General features: G+C 34.0%; 1 protein-coding gene across 1 annotated transcript in view; it reads left to right on the plus strand.

Annotated features, from left to right (window-relative positions):
* Positions 1–25,368, plus strand: part of LOC140433885 (deleted in lung and esophageal cancer protein 1-like) — a 167,289-nt gene that overhangs the window by 37,290 nt on the left and 104,631 nt on the right. The window contains exons 7-12 of the mRNA XM_072521859.1: positions 2,143–2,367; positions 2,636–2,745; positions 7,457–7,642; positions 11,905–12,001; positions 12,058–12,125; positions 19,966–20,254. Coding sequence (XP_072377960.1) covers positions 2,143–2,367; positions 2,636–2,745; positions 7,457–7,642; positions 11,905–12,001; positions 12,058–12,125; positions 19,966–20,254 — 975 coding nt within the window. The remainder of the gene's footprint in view (positions 1–2,142; positions 2,368–2,635; positions 2,746–7,456; positions 7,643–11,904; positions 12,002–12,057; positions 12,126–19,965; positions 20,255–25,368) is intronic.

Consider the following 25,368-nt stretch of genomic DNA (forward strand, 5'->3'; position numbering starts at 1 on the left):
AAGAAATGTAGAGATGTCAGCTGTAATGCTTTTGCATGCCTGATTGACTACAAGAAGGCTTTCGATAGAGTCAGAACAAATTATGGAAGTGCTAAAGAGGACAGGGATTGACGGAAAAGACTTAAAAATAATAGCTAACCTGTATTGGAATCAATCAGCAGTACTCCGAATAGATGGAGATTATACAGATAAGGTCAAAATCTTAAGGGGGGTGAGAAGGGGTGCATAATTTCACCACTGATATTCAATCTTTACTCGGAGCAAATTTTTGAAGAGGCTGTAAAAGATATTCATGAAGGCATCTCAATAAATGGAGTCAAGCTCAATCACTTGCGGTATGCAGATGTTACAATAGTGTTTTTCAATACCATAGAAGGGCTGAAAAACTTAATGAACAAAATAACGGAAACAAGTAGAAAATATAGACTAGATGCACCAGCAAAACCAAGCTAATGATGAGAATGATGAGAATTGAACGTGTCTCACAATACAACTACTTGGGAACTATATTTAATGAGTCGTGGGACAATACTCAAGAGATTAAATGTCGCATCGTAAAGGCAAAAAGTGCATTCTTGACTATGAGTTCTGTGTTCAAGAGCCATGGTCTCACCCTAGACACAAAAATAAGGCTCCTTAAATGTTATGTGTACTCAGTGCTTCTGTACGGAGTAGAAACGTGGACATTGAAGGCGGAAACTCTATCAAAACTTCAGGCTTTTGAGCTATGGTCATACAGAAGGATCCTGAAGATACCATGGACAGACAAAGTCACCAATGAAGAAGTACTGAGGAGGATGAACACAACTGCGGATTTCGTCAACATCGTGAAGAGCCGTAAGCTGCAGTACTTGAGAAATATAACGAGAAATCAAGGCAGATACGAGCTACTTCGATGCATTTTGCAAGGTAAAATTGAAGGAAAAAGGGCCCCAGGACGCAGAAGAATATCCTGGCTTGCTAACCTAAGAGCATGGTATAGAAAGACCTTAACACAGCTATTTCGTATAGCAATCAACAAAGTCATCATAGCCAGGACGATCGCCAACGTTCGGAACGGACAGGCACCCTAAGAAGAGAAGCAAATAGCAGTAAACAATGGGTACAACGAACAAACAATTAATAAAATTTTAAATAAAAAACTACACAAGAACGCCCTGAAATTAGTATTTCTATTGTAGAGAAAAAGCCCAGTACCTTCTGCTCGATTACATATACAGGCAAAATATCAACAAAAATAGCCAAACACATAAAAAAGAAAGGAATAACACCAGCTTTTAGAACAAACAACTTAAACAAGTAAATTAAAAACCAAAAGTGTCAAAATAAAAGGCACTTACACAGTGGTGTATACAAACTTAAATGTGGCGACTGTCCAAAATTTACATCGTTCAAACTGGTAGAATTTTTAACAAACGTATAGCAGAACATAAAAGGGCTTCTTAATATTGTTCTGAAGCTATTTTCTTGTGGCATTTTAAATTAATTACTATTTAAATGTGAATAAGCCACAATTAAAGGTTAAAATACGTTTATTAAGGTTTTAATTTCCACTTCGGAAATCGTTCTCAAAATACAAACAAACAAGAAGAATTTTTCACTAAGTAACAAAAAACAAAATTTGTTTAATTTACTAATGTTTGTATTTTGAGAACGATTTCCGAAGTGGAAATTGAAACGTCAATAAACGTATTTTAACCTTTAATTGTGGCTTATTGCCATTTTAATAATAATTAATAAAAGGGCTTTCCATAATAGAAACACAGATTCTACATACGCACTTTACCTTCTAGATCATAATCATAATTCAAATTCTTCACATCCAAAATAAAGGCCTTAAGCTATCTTTATTAGAATCTATCGAAATTAACAAATTAAAAAACACAGACATAATTCTGAATGACCAAATTAAGACAGTTTTTCACTCCTCAACCTATTTCATTAAAGACTATAAAGCGTAAACCCATACCAAAAATAGATCACTTGAGAAAGGCACTCTGTCGAAACAGCTGTAGTCATAAGAATTTATAATAAATTTTGTTTCGAAAATAAAGTTTTCAGTATTTTATTGTTATATACTACAATATATTTCGTAAGGTTATGAGTAACGATCCTGACGTATTAATCGTTTTAATATTTTAGGATGTTTCTTCATGCATGGAGTTGTTTAAGGGCGACTTTTGGATATACCCAACATTCTTTGAAGTTTGCAATCAAGAAATAGTAGAAGTGAATATAATATTTCAGCCTACCAAACCGGGTCTTCATGCCGAAACGCTATATTTAATGTGTGATAATAACACTTTTCAAGAAATTGAACTAGTTGGAGATGCCGTAGAATTTTCAAAAAACTTAATAGAAATAAACGTAAGACATGTTATTTATATACATTTTAATTACATGATATTTGTATTTAGCATATATTTTGTTTTTTTTTAATTTATAGTAATTTCCATCTAACTATTTATAACTATCTAACAGCAATATTCATACTTAAGCTTTTGATCATCAAGACCATCAGGCAAATAGTCAAGAAAAATCGCAAAACATGTCTATTAATATTACTTTTAATTATTTTTTTAGACATTTCTTAATTTATCTCAAGTTTTACATATCACTAAGCTTAGACTTTTAGGTTCCGCCGGAAGTTACAGAAATAAGCAGTAAACAAAATTATACTGTATTTTTTGGATTTACTTTTATAGAGACGATAAAATCTTTCAATGTTATGGTAAAGAACAAAAGGTAACTTAACTGTATCTTACTTTTAGATTTTTTTAAATGTACTTGTTAGATTTGTTCGCACATCAAAATTTAAATACACTAATCAGATCTAGTAGTTTTTATTGGATGTAATGACGAAATTGAAATATGAAATTTGGCATCCCGTCAAAATTATTTCCCAATGAATTTTCGTAAATACTGCTACATATTTAACTCAAAGTTGACAACTTCAGCGAAATTGAAAGGAAATTTTTTTCCTTTCCTTTAAGTGAACTTACTGCTGTAAAGTTAAATATTTAATATAAAGAACCGGTGCCAAGAACAACAAAGATTGCCAAGACAGCTTTTGAAATCGCTGTCAAAGCACTAGAAAAACATTATTTCATTAATTCATTATTTTATTATTTCGCTATTCATTTCAGAACGCCCTAATTGCGTATAAAACATCAAGTTGTTTTAAAAAACTTATTGCTGTCTGTTGTTTTTTAACTGCAGAAAATAAGTGCAAGAAGCTTAACAAATGAACTTTTAATTTGAAGGAAGACTGGCAAGGGGTAATTTTGGAGCAATATTCTCCGTTAAAAAGACTTTCCAATATCCTAACAGCGAAAGCCAAATAATGAAGCGACAAATGAGTGTAAATGTGAACAGAAGGGGAATATATCAAATCAATTATTCCGGCTATTATGGGCGCACATACATAGGAGAGAAAACCGACAAATCCACAACCGTATTTACGAACATTCTATATCTGTAAAATATTCCGATACCCTTTCTTCCCGAGAACTTAGTAACTTTCATTTTTCCGAGAACTTAGTAGTTTTACGTTAAATTTGACGATTGCTAAACTTTAATATATAAATTTTTCACTACAGCCGGATTTTGCCGGAAAATCGAAAAAACTGTAGATCATTGGATTTTTATCAAATTTTGTTAATCGGCTATATTGGCGTCAATCAAGTTATCGGGCTTCAAAAATAGAGATTTTCATGTTTTTTCAGGCCTTAAATAATTTATAACCTCAAAACGATGCATTTTAGAGAAAAGTTACTCTGACCTTTTTTGTTTTTATTGTGCTAATTGACCTAAAAAAACGTTCGACTATATTGGCACTTATATATTATATAACATGCAAGTAGATATAGTATAGGTCTTTGAGTCCATCCCCTAAATCGCAACCCTTAAAATTGCAACCCCCGGTCGTAAGTGCCAAACGGCTTAACGTAAGATGAAGTACGAGAGCTCGTTAAAAAGGGGGTAAAAAATGGGATTGAACTCAGTATGTGCCGTGCGCATCAGAGCATGCTGAAAGGGCATTATTAGGTATCTTCGTTTCTATTGGTCAGATAGTGACATACGAGGGCTCGTTGAAACGGAGAGAAGGCGGGAAATACGTTGAAACAAAAAACAAAGATGGCAGCATTGCCAAATGAGCGCTAGAACGTATCTTCGTTGCTATTGGCCTGATTTTGACGTATGGGGTACCAAATGAAAGCGTTGGTGACGCAGACACACACATTTGGCTTATGTCTGTCAACGTTCAGTATGAACATTCTTCTTCTTCTTTTCCGTACAGTGCCTAAGAGAACGTAACAGTCGACGCAGAACGTGAAATGTCACGTGACAGTCGAAGCAGAACGTAAAATGTCACGTGAAATGACATAACAGTCGACGCAGGACGTGACAGTTATGTGACAGTCGACGCAGAACGTGAAATATCACGTGAAATGACGTGACATTCGACGCAGGACGTGGCAGTCGACGCAGGACGTGAAATGACGTGACTGTTCCAGAAATGAACATATTGTTTTTAAAATATAAAATAAAAATGTAACTCTTTACACTTTTCTTAGTGTAGAATAAGTAAAATATTCACTAATATTAAGTTTGCTCGGGACAGCCGACTCATTGGCGCCTCAATTTTTTAAATAGTTTTCACACCTAAATAAAAGAGGGGTAATGTTCACTTTTACGCATCAAGTAGTATTTTATCAGTTCATTCTCACACATCGGCCTTGAGGCATGTGCATTTTAAAACACTCTCAATTCATGTATAAAATATTTCTCTACGCCGAAATCGGGCATTTTTCTCATAAATACGGATTTCTCTTTTACATGTGATAAAGAAAGAATTGTTTGACATTGTATAGTCAGCTACGGCCGTGTTGAGGCTTCTCTACTCTAAAAATAGTTAATTATAAGTCGATAAACTTAAAGTGATTTTCTCTGGAGCTATATTTGCTCAAATTAACAATCCTTATCCTTCAACGGTCACTAAAGAACCAAACCTATGGAGATACATCCGCTCACAAGTCCTTTGAAGTAAGGCTTGGAATCAAAAGATTTCCAACCCTCTTATGTAAGGAGCCAGTTACAAGGCTCCCCCTCAGTGACATTCGACGCAGAACGTAAAATGTCATATGAAATGACATGACATTCGACGCTGGACGTGACAGTTATGTGTCAGTCAACGCAAGACGCCGTTTGACATAAGACGTGACATTCTACATAGGACATATTCAGTAGTAATATGAATCTCATCGAGTACATGCATAGAGTAATGAAATTTCAAAGAAAACTTGATCAGCTAAATAAAGACAATAAATCATATAAGGATATAAAACAAATTAAAAGACAATTAGATAGCCTGCATTTTGACAACAACAACAAAACGTGGAAACCGGAAGAGATGAATTTACAGCAGCAGCAGCAGCAGCAAGACACCTGGATTTACGCCTTTAGAAAACTGCCACCAGCTACATATCCAATACGACGTATTCAACCTACGCCATAGGTGCCAGCAGCAACAACACCAGCGAGAATATGAAAAGTGAAATAGACAATGTCTTTGAAATGTCATGTGTAATATTAGCATCTGGATTTATCTTAATTTAAAAAATTATTTTTGAAATTGTAAAGAGAAAATTTGAATCTTCGAATAAAGATGTTTTAAAGAAACAAGCGTTTAATCTCCCATATATTTATTTATACATATAAAAATTACAATGGTATTATGGTATAGGTAAACCAGTGACGTAGACGATCCACAGTAATGTTTCGGTCACAGGAAGATTGTATCTTTCTTGAAATTCAACTAAGGCCATATCTATACTAGAAATAGCATTACTTGATGTATTTAGATATCCGAAACGTTTAAGAAAAGAACTAGCATATTCCAGAGTGCTATTCGCTGCACACACAGATACAGAGAGCAACAATAAGACATGTAAGACACGTATATCCTCATATGATTTAATGTCTTTATTTAACTGATCAAGTTTTTTTTGAAATTTTATTACTCTATGCATGTACTCGATGGAATTCATATTACTACTGAATATGTCCTATGTAGAATGTCACGTTTTATGTCAAACGACGTCTTGCGTTGACTGACACATAACTGTCACATCCTGCGTCGAATATCACGTCATTTCACATTACATTTCACGTTCTGCGTCGAATGTCACGTCATTTCACGTGACATTTCACGTCCTGCGTCAAATGTCACGTCATTTCACGTGACATTTCACGTCCTGCGTCGAATGTCACGTCACTTCACGTGACATTACATGTTATGCGTCAAATGTCACGTCATGTTACGCGACATTTCACGTTCTGCGTCGAATGTCACATAACTGTCACGTCCTACGTCGAATGTCACGTCATTTCACATGAAATTTCACGTGCTGTGTCGAATGTTACATAACTGTCACGTCCCGCGTCGAATGTCACGTCATTTCACGTTCTGCGTCGAAGGTCACATTCTCTTAGGAACTGTACGGAAAAGAATAAGAAGAATATTCATACTGAACGTTGACATAAGCCAAACGTGTGTGTCTGTATCATCAACGCTTTCATTTGACACTCCATACGTCAAAATCAGGCCAATAGCAACGAAGATACGTTCTAGCGCCTATTTGGCAATGCCGCTATCTTTGTTTTTAGTCTCAACGTATTTCCTGCCTTCTCTTTGTTCCAACGAGCCCTCGTACGTCACGATCGGACCAATAGAAACGAAGATATCTAATAATGCCCTTTCGGCATGATCCGATGCGCACGGCAGATACTGCGTTCAACCCCATTTTTCATCCCCTTTCCAACGAGCCCTTGTACGCCATCCTACGTTAAGCCGTTTGGCACTTACGACCGAGGGTTGCAATTTTAAGGGTTGCGATTTAGGGAATGGGCTTAAAGACCTATACTATATCTACTCATGCACTTTTAATATAAGTGGGCTATTTTAAGTAAGACTTTGCCAAAATATAGAATGGGAATATTTTTCCTAGCCAGTGCAATTATATTACCCTGACTTAATTGGTTTATTGTACATTGTCTATTGTATAGTGTATGTTTTGAGTAATTGCCTTGATACTAAGAATATTCACCTCCATTGTCTTCACAAATAATCACCTATACCCGAGCGACTGCGCAACCTGGAATGAGTACCGATCTGACAAAGAAGAGTCATCCCTCCCAATTTTTCCCTTAGTTCCATAAGTTTTTACGCTTAGTAAGTTCAGACTCTTAACACTGCACCACTAAGGCAGATTGACAGACCCTTAGAAATAGCAACTTACGTATTTTTCCGACTATATAATAATATATATATATATATATATATATATATATATATATATATATATATATATATATATATATATATATATATATATATATATATATATATATATATATATATATATATATATATAATTATAATTGTAATTTTTAGTTCTGCGTGTCTAAGTTGTGAATGGAGATTTAAAAACAAAGATTCCAAAAACGTAATAAACTTACCAGAAGATTGGATAATCCAAAAGAAATTAGACCCAATACTGAAACCATATAGTACAACGGAATTTGAATTTGATGTTCATATAATTCCAGAGAAAATTGGTTATCACAGCATTTTTTTCTGGTAAGTCCAATGTTTATTCAAAAGGAAAATTAATTTCCTGTAGTCGGCTTTATACCACAAATCCCAAAAATTTTAATTAAAAAATTCTTTATAAAAGGTATAATAATATAAAAGAACCATTTCGAGCTACATCACGGGCTATAGCAGGCCACGACAGACCACCTTTCCTGTGGTTGAAAATCATTCAACCAAAGTAGTTGAAAAGAAGACAGCGTTTGATCAAGATAATTTGTTCTACGTGGACTTTAAAAAGCCATATTACAGTGTTCTGCTCCCAAAGCCATGAAAGGCACTTAAAGAAAACAAATTTAAGTATTTAAATAATTAAAGCAGTTTAAAATCGGTATCTCCATAATAAGGCCAAAATAAAAGTAACCGATGGAATAACGCAAGGTTTTACACATACTAAAGGGTTAAAGCAAGGATGCTGTCTCTTTCCTACTCTTTTCAGGATATACCTAGACAGATTCTTCAAAACATAGAAGAGAAAGTGCCATGGGATGGGTGTCACTCTAAATAACATTAAACTTTACTCTCTGTGTTATGTAGATGTTCAGATAGTGTTGGCAAGAAAATTATAATACGAAAACTTATACAAGAATGTAAATAACGGGCTTCGAAAGTGAATATGGAGAAATCTAAATACATGTGTATTAATGAAAACTCATACAAGAATATAAATAATGGAATTTAGAAGTGAATATGGAGAAAAATAAATACATGTATATTGGAGGAGAACTGCATGACCTATAACTAAAAGATAAATAGTGAATTATTGTGAGAAATATAATCATTTAGATTTGCAAATTACAAATAACGGTAGGGGAGAGTGTTGTACCTTTGGACGCTTGTACCTCTTCTGTACCAAACGATATGAAATTTGCTTAAAGGTACAACACTCTCCCCTACATTAGACGAATCTGGAAGACACAGAAATACTCAGGGTATCCGAGCTCTCTGCGAACTAAATAGTATTCCATGGGACCAAACGATATCCAAGGACAACAAAAGAAGAATTTACAACACCATAATTAAAAGTATAGCTACGTACGGCTTGAAAGTGAGGCAAATTAAGAATATTATAGAAAACATGATTGACACAACCGACATGAATTTCTAGCGACGTTCAGCTGGAAAATCAAGGCGAGAAAGAGTAACAAATTATCGCATAAGAGAAATCATTGGTACAAAACATACATTGGCAGACAATGATAAAACAAAACATTTAATCTGGTTTTGCCATTTACAGATAATGTCTAAGGAGTGACTGCCGAAATGAATTCTAAAATAAAAACTCCATGGAAAGAAAAATAGAAGAAGACTTAGACCAAGTTGGTAACATAGTATAGACAAAAAGATGCGGGAGAAGAATCTGGGAAAAGACCTCTGTAAAGATAGAGACCAATAGAGACTAGAACTAGGACTAAAAGTCGGAAATCAACTTGGGACTCTATAAACCGAAATATATATACATTTGATATAAATTTGTATGCAAGGAGTTTGTAACATAAGTTCTTATGGTGTAGCTGTCGATAACCTCGTGACTAATTCGTCCTTTTTCTACAGATAAATATATATTCTATTCTCTTCTACTTTACGGTGTAGAGGTTTGGCAATATAAGCTTTTCCAGATGAAAATCATTTTGGCTTTTGTCCAACTTTTCGTTATCTCTGCACTATCTTTTTTTTATTTTCGTTAATCAACGCACTTGCTGGTCTGTATCTTTTTCGATTTTGGTACACCACTGTAGGCATTATATGTATAATGCTTCTCGTCCTTATTTTACTTTCCTGGACCCTCCTATATGAACCATGTGTTCGAAGAACTCAAGTTGTCGTTGCTCAACTTTGTATGCGACCGATAAAACAATAAATCGTTTTTGCATGGTATCATCTCTTAAGGTCGGTACACATATACGAGCCAAACGGTATGCATACGGTATGCGAACGCTATATTCGTTAATGTGTACGGCAGAAAAAACCGCTTGCGTACTGTTTCATCGTGACTCGTCGCGAACGAAATTGTTGCGGTTTATTTCACGACTTCAAAGGAAGCTCATCTTTCAGTTTGGACGGCGCTTACTAGACGCAGCGAACATTTTTATTGTGTCATCAAATCGACATTCTGTGAATGACGTGTTCCTTTCTAGAGAGACGTGAAAAAACAGTAAACTGATTATTGTACATATTTTTATTTTTGTTAAACAAGCAAAAACAGGAACATAAATCAGTACCCAAATTATAAATAAAATGAATCATTTTGCACATGTGTGTTCGTTGTTGGTTTGTCGCTTTCCATGAATCGAGATAAGTATGCGATCAGTACGATGTAGAATATTTTTCAAGGATCTGTACGCGTACGGTACGTATACCGTTCGGCTCGCATATCTGTACCCACCTTTAGCCTATCGCGTATCGTGCAGTCCACTACAGCTCTTAAGCCGGACTCAAATGACTCGTGTACTTGTCGAATAATCGTCACTTGCGTATACTTGCCATGTCGTGTGAGTGGGTTACTCGGACAATTGTTTGTCACTCGTGGCCACTCGTTGGTTTTCCATCTGTTGTCGGTAAAAATGACCCCAGTAAAGGTCGTGGCATATTATCGTGCACGTTGCGTTTCCAGCACATATCGTTTCCGAAAAATATAATTTAAATGGTTTTAAATATAAACAACGCACACTGTTCGGAACATTGCGTTTCAGACACTTGTTCAGTATATTCGAACACAATATTTTACTGATGCCGACGGCTGCGTAACGAGTCGTAACCGGTTTGTAAGGATAATGTTAATTAGATACCTGTCGTTTTCCCCTTGTTGTTTATTTAGGGCTTTGTTTGATTTTGATACAGAGTATTTAAAAAAAATAATTTTCGAGGCTGTTTTTAATAGGAATTTAATAATAATTAATAGGTTTAACAATTATTTTAGAATGTATAGGATTCAGTTTAAATATGTTTTAAATTTAATTTCACCTTCAATTAAAAAACAAAATACTACATTTTACGAAGCCATACATATCAAACCAAAAAGTATTTTTAAAAAGAAGAGGTATCACTTCCGTACAAAAGTCCTACTTGTTTATCACTTCCGTGATTAATTGTCACAAAGCAATAAAAACACATAAATGACATAAATGACAAAATAGCCTCGAAAATATTTTTTTTAAATACTCTATATCAAAATCAAACAAGTTCCTAAATAAACAACAAGTGTGTCCCGGACAGTGTGCGTTATTCATATTTAAAACCATTTAAATTATATTTTTCGGAAACTAAACGCTATGTGCTGGAAACGCAACGTGCACGATAATATGCCATGACCTTAAAAGGGATCACGAATATTCGTACACTTGCGAAGTACATACTTGTCTATACTTGCAAAGGCGCTTAAACGAAATGTATAAATAATTAGCATTTACCGCGACTATTCATTTAATTTTTTTCTAGTGTGATTTTTTTTAATTGAAATGTCGTGGAAAAATGACGTTGTTGCATTTTCTTGATTTTTATAAAAATAAGCCGGTCATTTGTAGTTAATCATGCCTGGAAAAGAATACAAGATAACATATATGTCTAGTACACTATAAATGAACCAAAGAGAAAAAAGATTTGCTAATGGCCACATGGCCTAAAGGTTCTCGTTTGAGATCCTGCAACATATGAATGGCGTGGTATCAGTGGTGGTTCAGTTTCTGTATCTACAATGCTGTTTTAGTGAATTTTAAATACAGCTATTTACCTGTTTCGACTTTTATTTAATGATACCATCCACTATCTTCTTCTCTTTTTTTTTAATTTAATTAAATACACAGAGCTCATCCCAACAAAAGCTGCGGAAGCAACAACGAGATTATCCAGACGACCACTATACATATTGACTGTCACACAACGGATTTAGTTGTCAAGGCTTTTAAGAATACTTGCGTATAGTTGCCATGTCTGTTCACGCTCGTGTACTTGTGAATTGTACATGTCGTATGAGCGTCCTGCTTACCATTGCAATCACAAAGTTCGTATACTTGCAAAGCATTCAAATAGTTGTGTACTTTTATCCTTGTTATTTAAAATCGAAGTTCTGCACCATATATGAATACATATACATACACACTGGTTATTTTTTTTTGTTCTATTACTGACATTTTTCTCTAAATAAAAAAAATTCCTTTGGGTTACTTCATTTTTATCATGTACATTGGAGAATATTTTTATTGTATTTGTATTGTTTGGTATTAGTTTTTATTTATTTTTTTATGTTTTAGCTTTTACATTACCAATGTTCCTTGTATCAGTTTAAAAGAAAATGAGGACTTTCTCGTTATAGACAGAACAGACATTTGTGGAAAGACACTTAGTAATGTATATTTTGTTTAAACTGTTTTATTATTAACATACTTTTAAAGTGATCTTTTTAGGCTGTGGACATTCTTGTCTCACAAATTGAAGTATGTGTTCTTATTCAGTTGGATGAAGATGAAACCAGGTATGTTATCATTAATTAGACATATTTTAAATAAGCGTTTTCTTGATTATATATAATATAAATTAAACATAATTGTCTGAGTTTTAATATTACAGTATAAAATTAACCATGATGAAAACAAAATTTACTTGAAGCAGAGAAAAGTATTGGTTGTAAAATATATTAGTTATGTTTAGCAAATCCCTCTTTTGATTATTTTTGTCAGCCATCCTTGATAGTTTGTATCGTTTACAATTTTATCAGAATTAGACAATAACACTATAGATCAAATGCTTCCTACCTATTTATTGCTTTTACTTTTATGATCTAGTCTTCTTAAAGGTCAAGAAGGTTTTTATGCAAATTTCTGTTGCATGATATAATTTTCTGAGCGAGTAAACCCCTTCCTAGAAAAAGAAAGAATTTCCTTGTTGTATCAATTGCTTGTGTGTAATAACAGCTCCAAAGGTGTTAAAACATTTACATTCTATCCATTTAAAGACTACTCAGATAAGAAACACATAAAAATTTTATTTTTCATACTTTATTCTGTCTTACCTGGCAGGTCTATCTGATGAACTAAAAATAGCGAAACACATGTCATAGAATGCCTGGTTTGACTGAATGTGAATATTCCTTCTCGTTTAATATTAACACTTAATTTTATACTTATTTAACCACCCTTATCTGGGCAAGGTGGGTCTAATGTACCCGAGAGGATACTTCTTTTACACAAACTGATAAAAAATATTTATTGAATTTTATGCATTAATAAACACAAACACGACAAACACTAATAAAAGCAGTTAAAGCACTATACAAAGAAAACAAAGTAGCTATTAAATGTGGAAATAAAGCCTACAATCCATTTAAGACGTCAAAAGGACTTCTACAAGGCTGTGCTACGTCCCCTACTCTGTTTAAAATATTCTTGGAAAAGACACTCAAACCATGGAGGAGAAAGTGCGAAGGAATGGGCATACCAGTAAGAGACGAATACCTATACACCTTAAGTTTTGCCGACGATCAAGTAGTCATCGCACAAGATGAAGAAGATCTCAGCTTTATGCTCAGAAAACTAGAAGCAGAATATAAAAACAACGGAATGGAAATAAACTTAGAGAAAACCGAATACCTAACAACAGAAAACAAGGATATGAGAAACCTAGAGATAGACGAGGGAAGACAAATAAATGGAACAGATAAATTCAAGTATTTAGGAACCATAATATCGAACCAGGGAACAACAGAAGAAGATATAAACAACAGACTAAGACAAACAAGAAACTGTATTAGACAACTAAACTCAGTGTTGTGGGATAAGAACATTACGATAAAGACAAAAAAGAGAATATATAATACCCTGACAAGAAGTATCCTGACATATGGGTCCGAAAACTGGACAATAAACAAGAGAAATAGAGGTAGAATAAGAGCAGTAGAAATGGAGTTCCTGAGGAGAAGCTGTAGACTTACAAAAAGAGACAGAATTGAAAACGCAGAGATTAAGCGGAGAATGGGAGTGCAATCAGACATAATCGACTATATAGAGGAGAAGAGACTATCCTGGTACGGCCACGTCAGAAGAGCGGACAGAGGACGCTGGATAAACAAAATCACAGAATGGAGCCCGATTGGAAGAAGAAAGAGAGGAAGACCCCGAAGGTCATTCAGAGATGAAATCGACGAGGCTATGTAGAAAAGAACCCTGCGAGATGGAGACTGGAATGACAGGGAAAATTGGAGAAAACGGTTGAGTGAAGGAAGACAGTGAAAACTGTGGAAATCCTTAGTAGTCGTAGTAAATTTGTTTAGAAGTATGTTTCCGTTAACATAGTCATAAGCCATTTAAAATATGCATTATTATTTTTATAATTAATGCGTCGAAACAATTTTGTTACTTAAAATGGCAACACGGGTGCGTCGGATCCTATTTGTGTTTATACCTAAGGTCTAAATCTTTGTTACAAAATTTAATTTGGCAGATACGTAATGATTTTTGTATTTTTTTTGTGCTTTATCCTAACGAGTTTTTTGATTCCGGGAATTCAATAATACAATATTGTGTAACGATACGATCGTTAATAATCTAACATTTTGAACGTTAGCAAACCGGATTCCCACATTAGCTACTAATTTGCCGCCGTTGGAGTATGCAAACCACAATACGATCTCTAATATTTCACTTTATGACTATCGAACATCGTTATATCGATTGATAATATAATCGATTCCCTTGTTATTGGAAACCTAACCTTCTTGAAGGGAATTCTGGTCATTTTGGAAGGGAACTTCGAGAAGAGAAGTTAAGTTATCACGGCAGGCAGAACTTAGGAGCAGGGATAGAACAATTTTTAAGTTATTATTTTTGGGAAATGTGAAGAATTTGATTTTAAAGAAGTTTTTAGTTTGTGCAGTTTTTCGTTAGAAAGTTACGTTGTTTTTTTTTATGGAAAAAAACCCTCCGAGGTTCTGGTAAGTTACTTTCCATACACATATTATCTCCATTTAAATATTACAAGTCGTCAATCATCTATCACCATAGTAGAAATATCAAACCATAATTTTTTATAGATACATATATAAGTAAATTCCAGTATGGAAATATTAAATATTTGAATCAAGGTCACTTAATGACCAATATATTCTAGTTTTTGTTATTTGAACAAAAAATAATAAGTATAAGAAATAAAAGGTTCTTTTTGTTCTTTTGTAGCCTGCCGGCTATAATCTTTGGACTTTAATTGTGGGGAAGAATATTTTTTTTAAGTTGGGAAATACTGGGAGTTGGGAAGAATTGGACGTTGATTTTGGGCAAAGAAGCCATATTAAGTTGGAATTTTCTGGTTGGTCTGCCAGTCCCAGTCAGCTTTTACTTTAGTCAAGATAAGCAGAGCCACCTCAGAGTCCATCCACTACCTGGACAATAGACCACGACTTAGGGAACTTCCTTACCAGTAACAAGGCTACTAAGGACATTTATTTATTTTTTCTAAACTATTAATAATTTAAATTTAAATTTTTTTATATTATATATTATATCCTCGGATACTTAGGCCTTCACCCTAAGTGGGTTACGAAACAGATTTGTGCACAATCCCTGATTAGTACCCTCAACTCTTTGAATCCTTTACTTGCCTTTATTTTTACATTCCTACTTTATCTTTAATTTATTCATTTATTAATATTTTACATAACAACATAAATTGTCAGGATACATTATCCCATTTTATGGTTACTAGTACGTACCTTTATTTTGTTAAATAGATGTAAGTTGTGTACTGGTCTAGTTACTTAACTGACTATTGTCATACTTTAAAACTGCCTCCTTTATTAATTTGTCTAATTATTTAATTATTGTGTGCTATTTTAAGTACTATTTACCCACACCAATTTACATATTTACCAATTTACCTCATTGTCAAAGGACTGGGTAGATCAATTTTTTGTAAATATTTATATTTTGGGTCATATTATTTTTTCATACTTTTAGATAACTGTTTTTGTATATAAATATTTTGGGAGATATACTCGTATTTTAGACATTGTTTGGTATATAATACATATTTGTTTTGGGGGTATAAGTAAATTAAGATTATATTTAATATAGTGTATAGAGCATTACAGATTTTTATTTGTTTTCCCATAATCTTTTATTTTTCAGTTAGTGTATAACTATAGATACCCCAAAAAGGTGTGATATTCAAAATTCACCCTGGCGCCCATCTCAAGATCATCTTAAGATTGATCTAACTATCTTAAGTTACTACAGGCAAGCAAACGTGCCGACCTTCTCTCTGAGCACAACTCTCATTCTCTTGAGCTAAGCCGATTCTCTTGTAGTGTTTAAAGTAAGCTTCATATTTTCTTCTGTATTGGTTACATTCCCTGTTGTTTAACAATCTTATTTAACCACAAACATTCTGATTCACTACAGTTTATCTTCATTAAATATATTCCACTTAAAAGATTAACACTTTTTTTTTCCTTTTAATTTGCAACTATTAGCTAATCTCCTTTTTAATCAGTAACAATTGGAAAGATATGTTTACAATAGGTACTTTATCGATTCAACAATTATGTAGTTAGCTATCTTCTTCTTATTTTAGTACCCTGTCCGATTATCGAACGTTGACAATCATATTGACAATAATATCTTTGTTTACAGCAACTCGAAATAGATTAGCGGATGTTTCTTGATACCACTCTTGAAGATTTCGGAGCCGGGATGTTATTCTTCTGCCTTGTTCTTCCGGCGATCGTGACATGTATAAAAAGGTGTAGAAGGTTCTACTTCTCTGGATGTCTCAATACAGCAATGTGGATAATATGTAGCATCGTACTAATGTGATTTCAAGGTTTAATGTAATATGTCTAATAATCAGAATTTTCTTTTGTTGTATAGCTCTTTCCAGATCTATACAACAAAATCGAAGATTATGTTTGAACCATTGAACCATTCAATATATTTTCGATTTGTATTTCTGTTCTTTCGTCAGTAATTCTTTGACTTTCCTTGTTATTCAAATAAACTACTTGAAGTTGACTTATATATTTATTTCATGTACCTTTTTATACATATTAAACGTGTCATTCTTTCTTTTGCAGTTCTTTTATTTCAATAAATTTGCTGCTGTACCATTTTCCTTTTGCATCCCAGATTTTCATTTTGATTTTTTTAATGATTTTTTTGTTTTCTTCAGTGTTTTCATTTTGCTCTTCTCGTCTGTTTCCCATTATTTTTAATATTTCATCAGTGATCCATTGTTGTTTGCGTTTATTAATAGTTACATACTTTTTGGTTGTTTCTTGTATGACGGTTTGGATCTGTTTGGATTTCAGTGGTCTTCAATGTTATGTGTTTCTTCCAATTTTTCGAACTTCTTTCTTGTGTATGATTGCTTGGCTAGTATCTCGAATATAGTCAGTGTTTATTCGATTAGTCGGTTTTTGACGTTTTACTTTTTTAAATTTGAGTTTGATGTCGCTGATTAATAAGTTATGATCTGAAGGGACATCTGCATTTGAACCAAAAAATTTAACTACGTACAAAGTTCTAGCGAGGATATTAACACGAGGCTGAATCATATGGTGGATGAATATTAAGAAAAAACCAAAACAGGTACAGATTGGTCGACGATTATTTCCATACAGTATAGTAGAACAAGTTATTCAAAAAGATAGACAACACAAACAAGAAATGCATATAATATCCCGAGATTCTAAAAGTTTATCAAATACAATTAAGCAGTCTAAAACAATGAAAGAACTAGAGATCTCGGGCTCCCAAAAAACTAATAAATATTTTAACAGTGATGATTATAAAGGACACCACAGCAAAGTAACATTCAACGGAATAACTTCTTAGAAAAGTAGAGTAAACAGGGGTGAGAAACAAAGAGACACCCTCTCTCCTACACTATTCAATCTGATTCTAGAGGCAATAATAAGGAAGGTAAATTTCTGAATAATAACATTATTACAAATCAGCTTCAAGTAATAGCATATTATGCAAATGTTGATGGTTTAGTCATCATAGAAAAGACAAAGATGCTTTTTCTAAGAATTGACAGAAACGGATAAACGATGATAAAGTTAGAGATAAGTCAACATAACAAGACCAAGAGCCGACAAGCGAAGTCGAGGCAGACCACCCACCCGATGGACCGACGACCTAAGGAGAATAGAAACAAACTGGATTGCAGCAGCTAGAGATATAGAGAACTGGAGACGTTTGGAGGAGGCCTGTATCCAACAATGGATGTGAAAACGGGGCTGGATGATGAAGTCAACATAAAACAAAGTACATGACAATCGAAAAAGATGACTCATCATCATATCGTCATATTAGCTTTACAAGCATTTGTGGGTCCCAGTCTTCTCAAGAATTTCTTTACAGTGGCTTGTCATGTATTCATTAATATTATCAAGGAACCTTGTTTTGGGTCTTCCTCCTCTTCTCTGACCAATGGGTCCATAAGTAGCGTTTGTCTAGTTGGGTCATTTGGTTCTATCCGCATTACATGTCCTACTCACCTCAGATATCCCACACAGACAATATGATACAGCAACTCAGAAATATCTAGTTACACAGAACTATAAATTTAAAGCTACATTCTTCTTTAGCTGCCTAGGACTGACAACAGAAAAAATCAGAAAAGAGAAAACAGGATAAAAATTTTGAAAAGCAAAAAAGCTTATGGAATTTATGTTTATCTGATGAGAAGTAACACTCTGACTAAACAAAACTAAAACTATTACACAATACTAGGAGAACAAGAGAGAACTGAACACCACTTTAACCCAGTCGTAGAGCAAGGGCTAGAAGAACATGGCCAGACTACAAGTAAAAGTAAAGAATATCAATAAAGTGAAAATTAAATACAAAAACAGAAACTAAATGAAAAATATTCATAACAGCAGCAAAAACACAGTAGAAGTATCATAATTTATATCACTAATTATGCATCCAACTATTTTAACGCACAAGCTCAGAAAGTTCTTTAATATTTCTTTCGAGTACACGTCAAGAATTTTAAGTCATATCTTAAATCCTTACTTTACTCGTTATTGTATTTTAAATATTGTATTTTAAATACAATTGAGTAACATTTCTTTCTTCTTCCTTCTTACGTGAGATTAATTTAAACTATTTATTTCATTTAAATTGGCAATAACAGTTACCTTATCAACTGGCTACCCTTTGATTATAATTTTTGGTTAACCAATACTATTTTTAACTAAGCTAATTTGGAACTTCAAGAGGCTAAAAGCAGCAGTGACCAAGACGGAAAACAGAATTACTACAAGAGTAAAAAGGGTCTATAATAAGAGATAAGCAGGAGAAGCTGGATAGATAGCAAGAGCATTTCAGAGAGCTGTTTAATGAAGAAATAGATGGAAATGATGAAAAGCAAGTGGAAATGATAGAGGAAGTCAACGACACGGTGGAAACAATGGAGACTGCCTACGTGAAAGCAATAAGAGAAATCATATAGCATGCAAAACTATAAAAGTGTAGGCATCAATGGTATTCCTGAAAGACTAACTTAGTATGGGGATAAACACTTATAACGCAGATATATAGCCTGCTGAAGAAAATCTGGGAGCGAGAGGAAATGCCGGAAGTAAGGAGAGAGACAATAGTATGTCTCATTCATAAGAAGGGAGATAAAGCAGTGAAAAAGAGATAAAAAAATAAACTGAAAAGTCACATAAACGAGCAGATTGGTGCATACCAGGAAGAATTCAAAAAGGTCAGATCCAACATAGATCAAATATTAGTGTTAAAAATGTATTCAGAGCAGTATGTATAAGCAATAATTAAAGTTAAACCTCCTCTTTATAGATTTAAAACAAGCTTACGATTCTGTAATAAAAAGGCATTTGTATCATGCCCTAAGAGCACTTGGAATTCTAGAAATCGACAATGGAGTAAGGATAAAAGGAAACCTAACAGGAACATTTTAAGTAAGAAGAGGAATAATACAGGGAGATCCACTATACACAGTACTCTTTAATTTCTTGCGTAAGGCAATAATAAGAGAAAGTGGAATAGCCAAGAAATTAAGAAGCAGATTTCGAGAATAAGGAAGACGGTCGGAGCTCTACACAAACTACTAAGCGCAAAAAACATCTCCAGAGAGGCAAAATTGAGACTATACCGTGATACAAGAACAGTGGTATGTTGTTGTATCACGGTGTAGTTTTTAAGCAAATTATATGATAATATGTTAAATATCTAAAATTCTATATAAAAGTACACATTTTTTAATAGGAATTTTAAAACTCTAATATATTTTATTAAATCTCTAGATGTAAACAATCAGTCCTTAATTCGTTGGCATATGAATTTTTTAAGGTGTCTTTGTGATGAAGCTGAACAATCTCCACAACGTAATCAAATGATGTATTTCTCTTATCCATTTTTAAATTTTGGAATTTTACCATCTGGAATAGATATTCAAAAAGAGTTCTATATAATAAATAGTTCTGATCAAAAACTGTCATGGCAAATTTGGGAAATTAAATACGACATAGACTGTCAACCATATATGCAAATCAACAGAGAAAGTGAGAATTTAAGTGAAGCACATGGAACTTGCAATGCATGTGAAAGTTATAAACTTTTGTATAAAATATTCAATCAGGTAAGATGGTTAGTGTGAACATTGTAATCTACTGCCCAATTTTGATATTTTACTTTTTATTAATAACTTAATTTTTTTATTGACCAAACATAAACACGCATTGTAAACACATATTTTAATCATTAAAACAAAAAGAATCATGAGAAATATTTAGCATGGTTTACTCTGAAGATTTTAAATTAAATGTCAAAAACGTCATCCTTATGATGATATTCTTGCAATCCCATTGGATTATGACTCACGCCTGGGCGTGTAATAATCCTATCTTTGAGAGATGGATTATTCCCTTTTATTTCGTTTTTTTTTTCAGTCTCTATTGAGATTTCCAATCTATAACCTGCAAGGCTCTTACGTCATCTTTCAGGTCATCTATACATCTTTTGTTTCGGTTTTCCTCTTCTTCTAGGTCATAGTTAAGTCATACAATTGGTTATTCTTTGAAGTAAGTATGTCTTAATGTGATCTTCTCATAATGTGTCTGATCCTTTCTAGGCTGAGTGATTTAATGTATCTGACTATGTTTTCTACCTTTAGTTCGTTTTCTATTTTCATGTTCGTTTTAAGTCTTTTCTCAGCTTCTCTTGGAATTTTGAGACCCCGTATTATTCTCATTTTTTTTTCAAATTTCGATAAGTTGTCTTCCTGTTTTTGTTTAACGTTGTTGTTTAACTTTGTTGTAAAGACCTCGGGTAGTAAATAACAGTCGGAGACAGAATTCGTTTTTACGAAATTTATTTCGATCTAGATAGACAACATAAAAATTATTTCGTTATTCTAAGTTTATATAAATTCTTTATGTACATCTTCAACTTTCGTAGATCTTACAGTGTGACGATATTTGGTCCGTAAATAATATAAATAATAATAATAATAATACCACTAATAACACTATTTCAGCTACTGATTTAGCATCAAAAATAACAATACTGTTGTGACGAAGCTTAATCATCTGTTGTACATGGATGATTTGAAATTAATAGCTTCCACTCGAAGCGACCTAGATCAGATGCTAAAAACTGTAGAAACTTTCTCAAATGATATTAGTATGAATTGACAAGTGCCGTATACTAAATATAGTCAGAGGAAAGGTTCATCCGGGAGGTTTTGATATACAAGATGGCCAAAACATCGAGGCAATGGGTGAAAATGATATGTACAAATATCTCGGAGTAAAACAAGCGCGGAAAATTGACCATAAACAAATGAAAACTCAACTAACTTCGGAGTTCGTGCGAAGAGTAAGACAACTAAATCGGTCATATCTTAATAGTAAAAATTTGTTTAAGGCAACAAATACGTACGCCTGTTCCGCGCTTAGCTACTCATTTGGTATTATAAAGTGGTCAAAAACGGATATAGAGGGTGTTTGGCAGAAAAGTAATAACACTTCTCACAAAGACGCAAAAACATCATCCACGCAGCGCAGTAGAGAGAACAACATTACCGCGGTATCAAGGGGGAAGAGGACTTATGGATATAGGTGAGCAATTGGATAAACAAATTGCTAATTTAAGAACTTATTTTCAGGTACAGGCTGAGACATCTACTTTACATCGATCAATTTGCGCAGTAGATGATACAACGCCGCTTAAACTGAGGGAACAAAAAATGCGCATAAACCACCTAACTCAGCAAGAAAAAATGCGCACGTGGATGAGTAAACCTCTGCATGGGCGACATCTCAATGAGATCAGCCAAGAATATGCCGACAATACAGCGTCTAACTATTGGTTGACATCAGGAAAGATATTTCCCGAGAGTGAGGGTTTCCTACTTGTCATTCAGGATCAGGTTATTCCAACTAAAAATTACCTGAAATATATTGTTAAAGATCCTCAAGTCCAAAATAACAAATGCCGATATGGATGCCAAGCCCAAGAAACCATCCAACATCTTACCGGTGGCTGCCAGGCATTTATCGGTACTGATTATAAAGAATGCCATGACTCAGTAGGAAAGATTATCCACCAAGAACTATCTGACAAACTGGGTCTTCTCCAAACCGACCATCTTCCTTATTATCAATATGTCCCTGACAGAATGCTTGAAAATGACAACTACAAGCTATACTGGGACCGCACTGTGCTTACAGATCAACCGGTGGCGCATAATAGACCGGATCTCATACTAGTTAATAAAATTACTAGGCAAACAACACTTATTGATGTGGCGATACCCAACACCAATAATTTACGTGTTAAATACAACGAAAAGATCGCCAAGAACAGAGATCTAGAAATACAAATCAGGAGACAATGGAGAATGGAAAGTACCCAGACGATACCTATTATTCTTTCTACTACTGGAGTCATCCCGAAGAACCTCCTAGAAAACATAAAAAAGCTGGGTCTAAATGAACATCTATATAAGATCATGCAGAAAGCTGTGCAACTGTCGACGTCCAGATGCGTGCGAAAATTTTTGGGAGATACACCGACGTACCAAGTCACCTAGGACTCGATAACACGGAAAGAGTCCCACCAGAGCTCAATCCTTTTTATACCGTAGGTATCTGGGATGAGTGAATTTTCCCCTTAGAGGGAGTGTGAGCCGTATGGCTAAATCTGGATAATAATAAGTCAACGATTGGCGGAATCTAGATAAAGATCTAGATAAAGTATCTAGATAAAGATTTACATTCATTTCTCAGCGCGAAATGAATGTCGACGGGAAGGAATGTCTGATTCAACACATCAGACGGTATAGAAAGTTATGAAAGTCCACTTAAACCATTTTTTTGGAATGACGCCTATATATCATATATTGTGTTGTACAATACTTTTGATATATCTATTTGATATTCTGCGATTAATTTAATAATTTCTGCTGGTATCTCGTCAGGACCTGTAGCTTTATTATCTTTTGCCAATTTTACTGCATGCCTGACATATTATTTTATTATACTGGGTCCAGTTTTTCTACTGTTCATAGTTCTGTTTCCTGTAGCTTTTTTGTAGAATTGCATAATTTTATAATTTTATCTATCCCTTTTAATATTTTTTAATTTTTTATATATTCAGTGATTTTTTTCTTTTTACTTGTGGAATTGCATTTATTTCTCGCTTTTTCATAGTTTTTTCTGTTTTATTTTTGATGGGTTTTACAACCGTGTATTTCTTGTGACGTTTTTTGTTACTCTTAATGTCTCACATTCTTGGCCATACCAGTCTTTGATATTCTTTATTGGTTTTTCCCTACTATTTTGTACGCTACAATATTTATGTTATTTTATATCTTTCCCTCTTTCATATTTATCTAACGATTCATATCTATGTTAACTTGCTCGTTAGGTAACTCATATTATCACTCATTTGTTGTTTATTCTTTTCCTTTACTTCAGGCTCATCTAGTACATCGAAGTCGCATTTATTAATGTTCATTTTTGTTTGACATCTTTTTTTTTTCAGTTTAGCAGGCTCATTTGGGTTATTAGTATTTTTTGCATCACTCATATTTTTTGAGCAATCTACTTTTTATTATATATAGTATAACGGTATGTGATGAAATTAGTTAAAATAGTGTTCGAGCAACGTTTTCCCATCAATTTATTGTCCTAGTGAAAACACTCATCTTCCATTCTTCCTTAGTATCATCTCCCAAATTATCCGGAAAGTAATTAAGGTGACAGTTAAAAAAGTAAACTTTTAAGCTTATAAAACTGTTTAATTTCTAAAACTTCTTGAATGATACTTATCCTTCCTTTCCATTTAAGGTCATTTTAAGGTCAAAGTTAACATTAAACATAATTTTTCTAATATCTGGTCCGACAAAGATGCCTTCTTTTAATTTAGTTTTTCTGAAATGCGTTAACAATGTGGGATTTATAATTAATGAGTCGTGGGACAATACCCAAGAGATTAAATGTCATATCGGAAAGGCAAAAAGTGCATTCTTGACTATGAGCTCTGTGTTCAAGAGCCATGACCTCACCCTAGAAACAAAAATAAGGCTCCTTAAATGTTACGTGTACTCAGTGCTTCTGTACGGACTAGAAACGTGGACATTAAAGCCCTTTAAGGCCAAAACTTTAGGCTTTTGAGCTATGATTATACAGAAGGATCCTGAAGATACAATGGACAGACAAACTCACCAATGAAGAAGTACGGCGGGGGACGAACACAACCGAGGATTTGGTCAACATCGTAAAGGGCCGTAAGCTGCATTACTTGAGACATATGATGAGAAATCAAGGCAGATACGAGCTACTCCAATGCATTTTGCAAGGTAAAATTGAAGGAAAAATGGCCCCAGGACGAAGAAGAATATTCTGGCTTGCTAACCTGAGAGCATGGTATAAAAAGACCTCAACACAGCTATTCCGTATAGCAACCAATAAAGCCATCCTAGCCAGAATGATCGCCAACGTTCGGAACAGACAGGCACCCTAAGAAGAAGTTGACAATGTTGGTATTGATACTTAAAACATGGTATCTTTAGGCGAAGTGTTTATAAGCTATTTTATGAGGCCTAACTGTGGTAGGCGGTTTCTGGATTCACAAGGTTTTTACGTGGAATGTTCCTCTTACCACTTCCCAGGTTTTAAATGTTTCCTTACAAGCCACTTCCTTCTGCATCAATGTTGATGCCTAGCACTACTGTACTATCAATACAAGAAACATGGAGATTTGTTCCCATGGAGGTTTGTTTGAAACCTTGTTCACAAGGTCCCTAATATTCTTTCGTATTTTTAATCACAAACTCACCACAAAGATTAAAAAACTGTCAACATAGATTTTTTAACTTCGATTAAAAATTGCACCAATTGGAAACCTGAAATGAGATTAAGTCAAGAGTAAAAAAAACATAGCTATTAAAAAGCTATTAAAAATACCTTTTTTAAAAAGAAATGTCATTGAAGATAGAGCTGGGTCAGCCAAGACAGGAAAAATAAAAATGAAATAGATTTCTTTACAACCGGATGCATACGAAATGTAACGGATCTCACACTTTTAATCAATTTTGAAATAGGAAAAGATCTTACAGCAGTAAGAGGAACACTTAAAATAATAATAGTCACCCTTTATACCGCTAGTGCGGCATTGGGTTTATACCAGGGTATTGTCCTATCTGTTGGGCCTACGGTATACAAGCAAGGTAACAGGGTAGCGCCTATT

This window comes from Diabrotica undecimpunctata, chromosome 2 (assembly GCF_040954645.1).
Source record: "Diabrotica undecimpunctata isolate CICGRU chromosome 2, icDiaUnde3, whole genome shotgun sequence".
Classification (NCBI taxonomy): domain Eukaryota; kingdom Metazoa; phylum Arthropoda; class Insecta; order Coleoptera; family Chrysomelidae; genus Diabrotica; species Diabrotica undecimpunctata.